Genomic DNA, 14,276 nt, shown 5'->3' with positions numbered 1-14,276 from the left:
GGGTCCCCTTCAGTGGTAGGGAAAACACCCCCCACCCTCCTAACGTCCTCCTTTCCCTTTATTTACCGTGCAGACACCGAGCCCGTTACACTCCTCACGGACCAGAAAGACACAAAACTCTCCTTTTTTTTTTTTCCAAAATATAACTTTAATATATATAATATGCATATATACACACACCACACACCCACTATAGAGAAGCTGAAAGAATGCCAAAAAAGACGGCTGTCCCACAAACAGTTCTAGGTTTTCTGTAAACCCCCAGCAGCTCCGTTTCTTACCTGCGTCATGATTCACGTTTCACACCATCGGCAAACCGGTGACGGAGTGAAACCACCATCAAATGAGTCAATGAGGATAAAGATGAAACATTTCTCAACCCAGTCCAGTGTCAAAAAAAAGCTTAAAAATCTAAATGTACAAATTCAGCCTTAAAATGGTTTAGTGCAAATATGAAAATTAATGGCATAATTTTAAGGTATTTAAATAAGCTTTAACATAACTATAGTGCTTTGTTCCTATACATGTTTTCCCATCAATAGATGCAACAGCACGGAGGCATTTCTTGTTAAGAGTGGGACAAACCCAGAACCTGGGAAGAAACAGCATAAAGTCATTTGTTAAATCACTTATTTATATTTCACTTAAGTTTATTAAAGGGAGATGGGGTATTTATTAGCGGAGGAGCAAAGTATTTATCAGTTTACTGATTCTGGAGTGGACAGGTGAGGGGAATGGGAGGGAGGGGGTCAAGAAACACTGTCCCTTTTCCTAACATTCAGCACACACAAATGCTGGTGGTATAAATCGTCCCATTATGGCGCACAGACAGTCTGTCCTCGTGGCTGCACGTGCATTAGAAGGTCTCGTCGTCGTTGCAGTCGGCCGTCCAGTGCCCGAACATCTCGCAGGTATCGCAGTAGGGGCGTTCTTCTCTCCTGCTGCCGTGGTAAGCTGAGTGGGGCGGCTCCTCCAGCATCTGTGCCTGGGTCGGACAGTCTTCAGTGTCGTGAAGATCAAAGCAGCCGCAGATATCGCAGAAGAGACGAGGTTTCTTCTTGGACAAGCTTTCTTCCTCACTGCAAGATCAGACCAGCACAAGTCAAGCAGGGCACTCCTCCGTCAAGGAGGGGGACCTGCCTCCCTGCCCTGCAGGTACGCTGTCTCCTATCTGGGGAAATGACTGGAAGGGCTGGAATTAGTTTATCTAAGGTGATGTTTATATTCTAACAGAAGTTATAATATATTATAAGAAAATCTTCAGGATAAGGTAAACACAGTTTCTACTTTCTGGGGCAAAGGCGTGGCTGGCATGTGAAGACCTCGCTCTGTAATGGTTTCCCAGGTAATGTGTCCTGCTCTTAGAACAGAACGGACAGAGTCATGGGGGACAGAGCAAAACAAGAAGTTTTGTGGCCCTGCCCGACCTGCACTCCCGATGCAGGAGAAGGGAACATGACGGTACTATGAGCCGATAAGCCACACAGCAGCTGCCCAACAAGAAAGATGGCAGATACGGTGCCAAGAACTGCAGCGAAATCCTATCCTGAGGTGAACTTTGTTCATTATAATGTCATTATAATACCATAAAAATCTGTATTTGATACAATAAAATTTGCTTTGCATAAGTTTCTGGAAACTTGAATAACTGTAATAAGGGATTTGACTCAGTGATGCTGTCAGTGTGGGTCCCTGAATAGATCAGTCAAATCATCCTCTGATACAGTGGGCTGCCTGGCAGGGTCCCCACACAGGATGCTGGCAGGCTGTACGGGCACAGGGGCCTCGATTTTCTTTGGAAACTGCCAGGCTGATCAAATATAAAGGATTCAAGGAAACCCCCCTTCTTAATGTGACACTCCTAATTATTGAGACTGAGGAAACACCACAGTGGTCAACAAAAAAAATTACAAAACCCGTTCTGAAGATCTTCTGGCACCTCAGCTACCTTGCAAGTACCCCGTAGTCTCTTACACTATAATATTTACTAAACCACCTGCTCTCTTTGTGTAAATATTTGCACAAATACAGGCATTTTTTAAAAAAGAAACACATGTAAACTAGTTTCTCTTTTCCCTCGAGAGAAGAGATCTGAAGTCCTAATACATGAAATAGAACTAAAACCTATCGCTTTGGACCGGATCTCCCCATCTCAATGCAGCTACTGGCCTCCTGAGTGCAAAGACTCTTCTACTTCACTTGGAAAGGGCCAGACTCAACCAAGACTGACAACAAGTATATGTTCCAACACATCGGTGTCTGTGATCCATAACTACAGAGAATCCTTCTGCACCACCAGGTACACCTTAGTAACAGGCCTAAAAAGAAGGCTGGATTCAATCACTAAATTCAGGAGAAAGCCACGTCTGTCCTTCCTGACAGGCTGGGGCATTGTGCAGCCCACAGCACGGACTGCTACCGAGAGCTCCAAAAACACAAGCCAAGGTTTCCTTTAGGATTTATACCTGTCGTAGTTATTGATCTCCTCTTCATTGCCGTTGAGGGCTGCTTCGCACATTCTTTGTATTTTTGAGTTCAACTCTTCATTTCTCCTTTGCAGATCTACTATCACGGAGTTCAGGAAGTCAATCTGTGATGGTCAAGAACAAGGACAGTCAGCAGGTGGAGGACTGCACTGCAGAGAGGGTGAGCAACAAAGGAACAACCCTCAAAACAGAGGGTGCAGATCTGCGTTAACTCTTACCACTGATGGCTGTAGTACAGAGAGCACCCACGGACACAGAGAACAACATCGGGACTTCCCAAAGGACCTCCATGCCCCTCAGGGTGATTTCTGCCCAGGGAGCCCAGCCATCACGGCTTGAGACATGGGTGGGTCTCAGCCCACCACCCACAGATGTTCTTTTTCTAATGCCACATTTGGAACACAACTCCAGTTGGGTAATTTTGATCAGAACAGCGTCTGTTCCTGTGAACCTGCAGCTTGGGTGGATGCTCTCAGAGCTCTCCTGGGGCGGCACCCATCGGCATCCCCCACAGCTACAGCCACGGGGACCAGTAAGCCAGCCCTGCATCAGCACTGCCAGACAAATACACACAGTGAATACAATAAAGGAAGACAAGAAGTGGAACAAACCTCGTGCTGATTGCAAGGAAGGGTTGTCATCCGCAGGTGAATTCAAGGAGGCAGAAAAACAAAAAGATTGGTTAGTGAGTGTTAATTACACTACTTCTGATCTCTGTACAGACTAGGAAGGACATTTTTCAATCAACACAACTGACATTAATGATCTAACAAGAACTTTTGTAAGAAGCAGAAGGTGCTTCCCTTCTAACCATGTCACAGGCTGCCTGGCACAGCAGCCCTTCACATGTTCTTCATGATTTTCATACTCAGATACACACTGAAGCACAAGCTAACTGAGCAACTTCCTTGCTCCATGGCTGCCAACCCTCATTCTGAGTAAAGTTCTGCAGTTAAGAGACAGCACAGATCAACATTTTCAACTGCAGAAGCTTGGGAGCAGCACGGGAGCTCAGGCAGCCCATTTCTCCAAGATGGCAAGCACCGCGGATTCCGGTGAGCCACCCCTTATTCCTCGTGCGCACCCAAGCAGCCTCTGGTTTTTTTTGACTCTGCTCGGCTGGGCTGCGCCTCACCAACGGGCTACAGGTCAGAACTCGCCACCCCTGCTTTCCTTCCTGCCCACCCATGTTCCAATAACCTGAACTATTTCTCCAGCATCACTCATCACTTGATTTTTAATATTTTACTGTCATTAATATTTCCCTTCTGAAGCAGAAGGTTACAAGATCAATGTGCCCATTATAATCCTGATTTACAAACCCTGATAGGAACTGTCTTTTGAAAAGTATTTCGCTCTGCCTATAGACACACTTGTTTTAGCATGCTGATGTTTCAGATCAAATACCTGCTTCTCTTTTGCAATTTCATCTTGAAGTAGATTAGCAGCAATGTCACCTTAAAAGAAAAAAAAACAAAAACAAACCAGACAGGGTATAATGAGACACATACAATGGCTTAGTCAGAGACTGAAATAATGTACGTCCCTAGTCTCCATCTTATTCTCCTGCTTTCTAATCACTCAGTACAAGCTTCAGCAAGGGTGACTTTTTGGGGGAATTGTTTTGACCACTGCATTATGGGGGCATAGTCAATACTGTACATTAGTTATTACAGTTAAAAAAATGTACGTATAGGTGACAGCTAAAGTTCACAATCTGCAAGGAATGCTCCTCTGTTGCAGAGATGAGACTGTAGTGGTACGAAGCTTCAGGAGCTCAACATCAGGTAAGCATGAGTGTATAAAATGGGGGATTCTCAGCCCTGAGCTCACGTAGGTGGTTTTGTTACGATGCCTACACGTTACTTTGCAGCTACAGCAAGGAAAAACAAAATCTGTCTGCGAAAGGCTCTTGCACAGAAGCCATACCATGAACAGGATGAAGTTTTATGGTTTATGCATGTTTCAAGTCAAACTGCCCACGACCCCGGCATAAATGGGGTTAACCGCCGATGTCAGCAGCTTTCGTATTTGGCAGCTACTCAGATTTCCTTCATTCAAATCCTGTGTGTGTTTTACAGAAGGAAAGTCATAATTTCTCGGAGGTTCAACTGGTTAAGCCTCCTTTTAACTATCTGGTTAACAGTTGCAAAAATCTACAAGTTTGAAACTGAAGGGACAGAGACAGTAAAGAGGCTCGTTTACCTGAGGAGCTAGTTACAGTTAAAGGCTGTTCGTTGTTTTCCTTGAGTTTTTGCTCCAAGTTTTTCACCTTTTCCTCAAGTTTCAGTTTGTCAGACTCTAGTGACTTAACCACCGACTGCAAGGTTTTTGCAGAAGCGTTTTCTCCACGGAGCACCGTGATCTGTAAGAATTGAAAACGCTTAGACCTTCCAGAATGAACCCAGAGCACCAAGGCAACATCCTGAGTAGCAAGGGCTAAACAGCCACCAAAAATCCATGCCAGAAGTCACCTAGCTAGGCACAGATATCTAAATATTTAATTCTAAGGTTTAACTATGCTACATTAATAAAGAAAACAATTAGCCAGCTCTTCAGTACCAAGCATGCAAAGCCACATGCTTCCAGCAATAACTTAATCCAAAATTAAGAATTATCCCACTGTTCCTCACTTACCTCATTTCTGAGTTTTTCCAGTTCCTCATCTTTTTGTGTGATCAAGGCACTAGTAACACTGATGGATTTTTGTAAAGATGCTCTCTCTTCATCAATTTCTTTTTGTAATGTTGATTCTCTAAAAGAAAAACAAATACAACCAGAAATCACCTAAAGAATAGATTATTGTAGTTGCCTAAAGAAGCTTAATTTAATTTAAAGTATTAAACTACTGTAAGAAGTGGTTCTTAAAAAGCAAATTTAAATTCTGTACTTGACTAAGATTTTATATCTATATATAAACATTTCAGATGTTACAACTGTGGAAACAAAGCAAAAACTTTACCTAGGTAGGACATGCCAGAATCTGCATCTCACCGTATCCATTTGAATTTAAAGGAGCAAGTTAATAGACTGGGGAGATACAGGATAAACAAACACGTTGCACAATGTTCCACAAAACCTAACTTCGAGTTTTGTTACTTCTTCAAAATTATTAACCAGCAACAAAACATACATGCAAAGCTGACTGTACAAGTTGTCATGCAAAGCACTGATGATGCTGGAAATATCAGCTGGTCCTCACTAATTTCAGTGACAACGTTATTTCCTGGGAGGGTTTCTGGCCCTTTAACAACTACTCCTTCAGCACAAAACTGTGTGGGATTTGTTCTACTATGGAAGAAGGGTCCAAGAGAAATGCAGAGGAACACAGCAGGAACAAACCCCTTTGGTGTACGTATGTCCAGCTCTCCCAACCTTTGCAGTTCATCTAGTAAGAGATACAGCTTCTGCCTACGCTTCCTGTCCTGACAGTCCTCTGGAGGCATCAGAGATGTGGCATCCTCACACTGACACTCGTGAGTCTTGCTGACAGGTCACACAACACCCACAGGTGAGTGCGTGTCCTCTGATGTGAGGACTATTGCTATGGAAGTTCCTTACAAGCTGAAAGGTTTTTGTTTGGTTTAAAAAAAAAGAAATAAAAAATTGTTACCCTAAAATCTGTGTTTACTTATCTAGAAGAGAACCTCGCTTTCCAGAGCACCAAGCAGTGCCCAGCAGCTAGCTGTCACCTCCCCGAGCTGCTGCAGGGGCAGCCAGTTTTCCACACAATTCCACACATCTGTTTCGATGATCACAGCAGGGAGCTGCTGCTCCTCTCACTAGAGTGCTGAACACAAACCAGGCTGCCTGAACGTGTAACTCATTGCACAAAAGCACGAAGGAGCCAGTACCTCAAAGGTACCAATGACCCAATGGTTCCATTTCAGTAACTCAACTAAGCTGCACGCAGGACTGGTCAAGGGATCAAGAGCAGAATGCTCCATCCCCGTGTGACGATGCTCAGCGGGTAAGGGATAGCTGTGAGGTTCAAAGGGCAATGTTTTCACATCCCCAGTATCTAGAGTTAGTGAGAGCCAGGATACCCAGCCCACGGAATACAACAAATCTCACCGATGCAAGATAAAGAGGAAACTCAACAATGAGAGCACAGTTAATGCAATTCTTTCATTGTTAAGATTTTACTCTGGAATGGAAGCAGCAAGTGGAGAATCTGGGGTTTAGAAAAGCTGATGCAGCTACCGAACAAGAACCAAAAGGTTGATTTGGGGGTTGGTATGTTTTTACAATGAGAGAATTAATATAAGCAGAAACACAACAAACTGCAGACTGCACAATCCTGCCTTCAAATACAAGTTCTACTCGGGTTAATAAAGACCACAAGGGCAATGGCATTTAAGAGATCTCCTCGCCAACCCTGATTCAGCCAAGTGTGACAGCAATCTCTGTTCCTCAGCAGGGTTACATTCACTCTCTAGCCTAACCCAGCCTTTTAAATGCTTTGCTGAATTGTATCAAAAGCACAAGGTCGTGGTGTGGGACAGAAACGTGCCACCAGCGCATGGGACGCTGCTCACGGAGCAGAGCTGCCCTCTCTGATCAACTGCAAATCCAGGGTTTACCTAAGGCATGGGAAATGGGAAGGCACATCGGGAAGTTGCTGCTCACAAGCTCTGCTGTGCCCGAGACATCTCTCGAGCTTCCCCTTGCTACGTAGGCAGCTGTAGAAGGGCAGATGGAAACCCCAGTGACTCATCTCATGCTCAAGAGCTCGTTATTTAGCCAATGTTTCCTCTTCTGGGTCAGATCTTCATCTGAGAGATCAGACCAAACAATGCATTTTGTACAAATACAGTTAACTTGCCATTTATTGGGTTTGGTTTCAACCACCACGAGCATTTAGGTGGTTGAAAAAGGCAAACAGTCTGTGAGCATGTAAATATATATTTACAAATTCCAGACAGGAGTCTAGAATACTGTAACACAAGGGGAGAGAAACAAGAGAAGAAAAGAGAGAAAACAAGAGGGGGAAAAAGGTCCCTGTATTTTTTTCTCTTTCAGGGCAGTCTCTCCAGGAGCCACACTCTACAGCTCCAGTTGGAGGCCCTCTGAAATGCTGGAAAACCCACCAGTGGAGTAGGTATGTGTCACTACTTACACCTAAGTGTGGCTCACAGTTCACTGCCAGCATCAGCTGAGAGTCGACCCCACTGGTGCTCTCAGCTCCGGTACCGTTTGTCATGTGATTCACAGGAGAGAGAGGAAACGTAGGGAGCTTATGCTGAATGTGAAAATATCTACACAGTGATAACTTGCAAGACAAATCTTGTGGAAACTATTTCTTTTTTCAGGAAGATAAAAAAGAAATTGATTTGGTGACCTTAAACTTTTCCCTGCCAATTCAAGTCCAAAATACCTGCTTGCCATCAGGGATTAATGAAAAACAACAACAAAAATTACTTTCTCACTTCACACGCCATTTTAAAATTTCACTTTCTTGAGAAGGTCAAACCATGTTTTGAGCAGTGTGTGGAAGTCATGGGAGAGAGGTTTTTGTTTTGTTTTAACATTAAAAAAAAAATCACCCAGATTCTTCCCTTACTACAAAAATAAGAAATTCTAAGAATGAAGCAAATACCTTAAAGTGTTACTGGGCAAGCTTTAAAAATGCAAGATAACAAGAACCACGTTAGAAACATGGAGTAGAAATGCAAAATACCGTAAGGAAGAACTAAATTTGCACCAAGGGGCTTTTTTTTTGTTTTGGTAGAAAATATAGACTTTTATATTATGTATATATATGTATATTGCTGAGTATTTTACAAAACAAAAGCAAGACACCGAGGGACAAAGGCAGCCAAAATATGTACAACAACTTTACTAAAAAAAAAAAATAAAATTATTTATTGTAACGTGGATAGACTTTCTTGAGTCTTACCATTAAAGACACACAGATATAGCAAGGGAAGCAAGGGTAGGAAAGGGAAGAGAGAGGAATGAAATGAGTATCGATAAATAGCGCAAGCTCAAAGACAGTCAGACAGTCAGCAACCCACAACGAACCTAATGAGCTGACGTAACACAGAACCCCTTAGATTCATAAATATCAAACTCCTGTCACTCCTGCCGGGCTATTTCATAGAGGAAGAGAATTCCTGTGGGTGGAAGGAAGGTGAGAAAACCACTGCTAGAGATTTGACCTAATTGAAACAAAGAGCTCTCGTTTTCAGTATCTCAGATTCTTCAGACAAAAGGAAGAAATCACTCATCATCAACTTCAGGGGAATTTAGGAATTTCTTAGAGAGACTCTTTTTTATACAATTATCTCTTCATTCAGCCCAACTTTTTCTGTTAGCAAATAATGTCATCTGCTGGCAGATTTTGACCCCTAGTGGCCTCCAGCCTGTTCCTGTTATTTTATCCTTGCTATTGGAGTTTGTTCAGCACTGCTGAGGAAGGTCGTTAAGCCAGTTACAGACTCGGGCATCGCAGTGTAACTGAATGAAGGTAATGCTGAAGTTCACTTTAACAATTTCATAATTATCTGGATTATTTCAGGCAGAGTAAAGAAAAGGTAAATCAGAGCCACACACCTTTCTTTTTATAACTTACTAAAGAATTTGTTGTGTAAAGTGTATGCTCTGAAACGGAACTGCTGGAAAGTACTGAATGGATCCTGGGTCCCCAGTCCCTCCTTTCAGGAGCGACGCTGTTTGAAACACATGCTCTAAACCAGAGTAAATAACAGGCTGTACACAGCATTGGAGGCTGTCAGCAGCACTAATATCCTCCTTTTCCCTCCCTCCCTCCACAGCAAACATGCTGGAGATGATCCTCAGTTGGTGTAAACACACCAGTTACTGGGGGTGTCAGATGGTCTTTACACCAGCTAAAGCTTTCTCTCCTTACCTTCTCCTTCACCTCATTTGAAAAAAAAACAACTTACACTTACGCTACTCTGTGCCGCTAAAGGCTGCGTGATCCAGTTCCTAAGGGTGGTTAAAGCTGGAGTTCAGCTGTTCATCCTCCTCTGTACCACAACTCAAACTCACACTCTCTGAGGAAGCTCCAGCTCCGGTTACCCGTGTGCCTGCTGTCCTTGAGCAGAGCTCGAGCTGTACCAGCACGGCCCACCGCCCAGAAACCAGCTCATCAGGGAATAGACAAGGGATCAGCCCGTCATACCGAGCAGCTATGGATGCGCGCGCATACCACAGTGCCACTCACTGCTCTCTGCTGCGACCATTATAAATTCAGGAAATTTAACAGGGCTGGTTTGTTTTTCCTGGAACACGCTTGCTGTCATGGAGAGCTGCCTTTTTCTGAGGATTTATGTAACCACTTTTGAAAAGCCCACATTTTCCTAAAGACATCGTGGCACTTAGCCAATTAGCTTTCCATACACATATTGCAGAAAGACAGGAAATTCTGTCACTGGGGACCATCTATTGAACAGCACAGTTTACAAATGGATGCCCCAGTCACCCAGGACAAATCTCCTGGTGTTTAAAAGCAGTGCTGAAGGAACTGCAATAGCTGCTGCCGCAGTGAACTCAATATCCCACATTATGAGAACAATCCAGTCAATGCTGAATAACTGCCACTTTTTTTTTTTTTTAACACCGATCCTTAGCATCACTGTATTTTCCATTATTTCTGAAGATCTGCATTTTTATCAGACTGAGGGCCAATACAGTGTTCCAGAGCAGACTAAAACCAAGCACTGAACTGGTTACTGAGGAGCACCACTGCAGTGCAACAGGTGCACAACTACAGAGGAAAGGGGAAAGACCACTGCTCACATCAATACAGTCACAGTTCCTTCTCACTCTTAATAAAGAACATGTGGAAGATACCATCTAAACACAATGTGTGGAACAACCTCAGCACTTTTAACTACGATGCAACACAAAAGAACTGCTTTCTTAGCGGTGTTTCTGTATTATGTTTTCTGAAGTTTTCTGTAGGACTCTGGGGTTAAACACACATCAGAAAAAACAGCTTACCTCTTTTTCATCTCTAGTAACTGGTTATTGAGTACCGATCTCTCCTCTTCCAGCTAAAACACAAGTAGAAAAAGACTGCAGTTAATACACTAGGGATTGTTTCCTTAGTATAACACACCAGAGCACCATTATCATAATAAAAAAAAAAAGATGGGAGAGGCTACAGAGCCTAAAAATCCTCAGAGTAATTGATTTACTACTGGGACAACACACGCACACAACCACAAATTGTTCAGCGACCAAGAACATCAGCTGGTGAGGGGCTATTACTGATTCACACGGTATTTTCACGTCCTGGGCACACAAGAGAGGCGTGAGGCTAGCAGTGCTGCCTTAGATGACATTTCCAGACCCCGTGCACACCACCAAGAGCCAGCAGCCTTTCTGCGCCTGGCTGGTTTAACCCAGTACTGCTGAATTACTGGATCTGCTGTTGTTTTGACCTGGATAATGGCACTACCGATCCGTATTTGTTACTGTGCCGTTATTTAGAGATAAATTATTGATCCCTAAAGCTGTTGGTCTGGTGTCTGTTACTGTATGCTGAACCTGTAACCTGGCGGGGCCACCTTCGGCCCCTACAGTTAGCGAGCCCTTCAACTGAAAATATTGCTGCTGCAGGTTCGTGGGGTCCAAACCGTTAGGCACACACGGGTTTAGGAAAAGCAAAACAAAACAACCAACTATAACTGTACAGCAAAAAACCTGTAAAGCCCTACACCACAGGAACACTGGGGTAACTGAACTTCTGATAAAGTTAAGAAATTAAGTATTCTTCAGGTCAATTAATTATTTTTCACCATCTCTTCCTTTCTTCTTACTCAGTGGCCGAAGTCAGCAATTACTGCCCTGCAGAACCGCTTATAGCAGCAACCACCAGTGCCTGGACTTGATCACAACCTCTGTTCAGATTTCACAAGCTTTCAGGGATCATCCACAAGGTTAGCAAGACAAACATTTATCATGGAAACCTCAGAGCCCTGGCTAAATAGTTTCATCACTTTGCAGACGTTCAGGTTTGGCACAGATGGGCACAGGAAGTGTTAAACAGAGCCAGCAAGTTCCAGTGAGAAGGCAGCTCCTCTGCCAGCCTCCAGTTCTAGGCTGAACGCAGCTCACCTAGATAAACTGTCTCCTCTGTATTTTCTGACAGCTTGCCTTCTCCTTTCATGTGCTGCAGCACTGTTAAGCCTTCCAGGTTTAAGATTAATTGGTATCATTTTGCTGGGTCAGACAACTTTATTGATACAAAAAATAGAAGGGTGTAGAGAGACTTGTAGTAAGAAGTCTCAAAGGAAATCAAAACTCTCTCAAGGAAAGTGACCACTGTAAGGCTGTGAGCAGCCAAAGTACTGTGGGGATGGGTACGGCCAAATCTTTCCTGCAGACAAGTCAAACCCAGCAATCTCACCAGCAGCACAAAGCATACCCCCTGTTTCTGAGAATTTTTGTCTGCTTCCTAGACAGAGGCAGCCTACATGAACTCCTTACATCTGTACAGACTGATAACAAAAAAAGACAAGAAAAAACGTTATGAAGATTCTGAGAAATGTTTCACTTGTAAATCCCCTCGAGCTGCACCTCGAAAAATCCTTCAACATTTGTGGAATGCTCCAAGACTGAGCATAAACCCTGCATCTCTGCTCCCTTGGAATTTCCTGGCCGGTTGTGGAGAGATGAGTGGTTTTCATACAGACCAAGAGAGAAGTGGATTTAAAAGACAGAGAAGCAAAGGAGAACAAGATGTTAGGGGAGTTGTGCAGCTTCTAAACCCCTGCTGCAGCTGCATCGGGTCATGGATCAAGCCTTGACCAGCTCTGGGGAAGAAGGGGAGAAAGAACACCCCCTTCTCTCGTCAACATTTCTCCAGCAAGCCGCTCACTCTCTCATGAGCCTCAGAGCAGACCTCTCGTGTACCTTTAATAAAGGATGGACCAGCTGAGCTAGTAGTTATTTCTACACTTTCTCCAGTGAAGTTAAAATCCTGGGCAGGTCTGAGGCTCCCAAAATACCACAACAAATAATTTGAAGCCAGAAAAGTTCCCTGAGCTCAGTATCTGACTGGGAATCTTTAACTAATTACCAACAGCTAATTATTTATGGATCAATATAGAAAAGCACCCCTCAGCATCTTTAGTACAAGACATTTTAACCTTTAGATGTCAGGATAAATCATTCATGAGAGAGTATTCATTAATTTTGCAAAGTGTGTCAGATGCAGCCACAGATTCACTAACCCGATTGACTAACGCACTCGCTGGAATTTATATAGTTACCATAGCGACCGCTCAAAATACCTAAACATATGCTGGCTACCTTTCCTCCTGCATGTTAACAGGCACACGCACAGAAACTCGCACAGGCTGAGGCACTGCTGCACGCTGTGCTTTCCCCCTACTGTCCCATTTTTCAGTATCCAGGGCTTAAACTGCAGCTCCACGAGCAATCCTGTTCCATGTCAAACCTCCTCACGGCTACCACAGACACTTGTTCTCCAAAATCTAACTGAGCAATTCTTCATAGTAATATTTTTTCGCTCCCACAGACAGCCTGAACCCAGGAAGCCCAAAGCACGCTGCAGCCTGGAGCCTCACCACAGCCTGTGCTCCCCCAGGTGCCAGCAGAGCAGAAGCGGTGGTGGGGATCCCTGGGGCTGTGCTAGCCAGGGACAGGGCTGTCCCGGCGAGAATCCTCCAGGCCACCTGGTTTTGCTGTGATTTCATTACAGGAACCCGGCAGAGTCAAAGGTAGAACAAGGGGACTAAGTTTAGGCTGGGTAAGATCTAAAGGGAACACAAAGTCCTTCTCCTCGGGGTCACAGCAGGTTTCTATCAGACGGACAGGGATGGCTGGTACCTTGCAGGCTCCGGACGAGACCGGGAACGCTTTCTAGGAGCAACCAGGAAATACGACAGTTGTGGGCAGGCAGACCGCGTGTTTCACCAGTGAGGGCTGAACAACACTGAACTGAGAAGACCTGCACTCCTGAGTTATGTGACACCCAGAAGGAAACCTGCATTTTACATCACACCACTTTGCCTTTATCCCTTTACCACAGCAGAGCTCCCTGGAATACCAAAGGCCTCTTCCTGAATTTCAGGAGACCGCACAGTTCACTAGACCTAAAGATGCCATGACCCAAATACTACATTTAGAAAACGCAACAGGCGGCGTTCCCACGTTTCCAAGATTCAGATGACACCCTCCTCGCAACGCAACACAAGTGGCTGAAGAAGGCAAACAGACTGTTTCTCCAAGCTCCAGCAGATCTTCCGGATCTTTGATCTTGGAGACATCTACTCACAGACAGAAAAGGCTTCGGTGCAAGTCAGCTGAGACTATTCCAGTTTGCAAGATGACTGACTAATCCCTGTGCTTCACAGACCCCAGCTCTCCATCCCGGCAAGGAGAGGATCCCTACTGACGGATCCACAGCAGGTGGGATGCAGACAGCACTGCTCCTTCGCAATGTCAGCTGGAAACAACAGAGATTGCCGTGACCGCTGCCAGCCTACACCTTGCGGGCTGAAGGTTCCCCCGCCTCAGGAGCTTTCTGTAGATCAACTCTGTCTGCATATGATGGGCAGAAAGATTTGACCAATGTGGCCAAATCCCTTTCGAGTTACAACTCTTTCTGAAAATAACAGGTTGCCTCAAAGATTCTGAAATAATTTAAGAAAACACGTGGGAGCGGGGAGCAGAGCTCCCACTGGCTGGTTGGGATGCCAGCGTTCTCCTACCACACCGCTACTCAGTGCAGCATGAGTCAGTGACTGAGCCCACACGTCTGGGACTCTTGCTAATCATCTCCAAAGGCTCTTT

The 14,276-nt window shown here is 44.5% G+C and overlaps 1 protein-coding gene across 2 annotated transcripts in view; it reads right to left on the bottom strand.

Moving 5' to 3' along the window:
* Window positions 1–478: 478 nt before the first annotated feature.
* CLIP1 (CAP-GLY domain containing linker protein 1) overlaps window positions 479–14,276 on the bottom strand; it is a 58,635-nt gene continuing 44,837 nt past the window's right edge. For both annotated transcript variants that reach the window (XM_010086332.1, XM_010086331.1), the window contains 7 exons: window positions 10,455–10,507; window positions 5,124–5,241; window positions 4,692–4,851; window positions 3,894–3,943; window positions 3,098–3,103; window positions 2,466–2,590; window positions 479–1,079 (listed from right to left, as the gene is read on the bottom strand). In XM_010086332.1, coding sequence (XP_010084634.1) covers window positions 857–1,079; window positions 2,466–2,590; window positions 3,098–3,103; window positions 3,894–3,943; window positions 4,692–4,851; window positions 5,124–5,241; window positions 10,455–10,507 — 735 coding nt within the window. In that variant the 3' untranslated portion in view covers window positions 479–856. The remainder of the gene's footprint in view (window positions 1,080–2,465; window positions 2,591–3,097; window positions 3,104–3,893; window positions 3,944–4,691; window positions 4,852–5,123; window positions 5,242–10,454; window positions 10,508–14,276) is intronic.

This window comes from Pterocles gutturalis, unplaced genomic scaffold (genome assembly GCF_000699245.1).
Source record: "Pterocles gutturalis isolate BGI_N339 unplaced genomic scaffold, ASM69924v1 scaffold671, whole genome shotgun sequence".
Taxonomy (NCBI): Eukaryota; Metazoa; Chordata; class Aves; order Pterocliformes; family Pteroclidae; genus Pterocles; species Pterocles gutturalis.
Note: the sequence above shows the minus strand (reverse complement) of the source record. Positions and strands in the feature narration are given on the sequence as shown.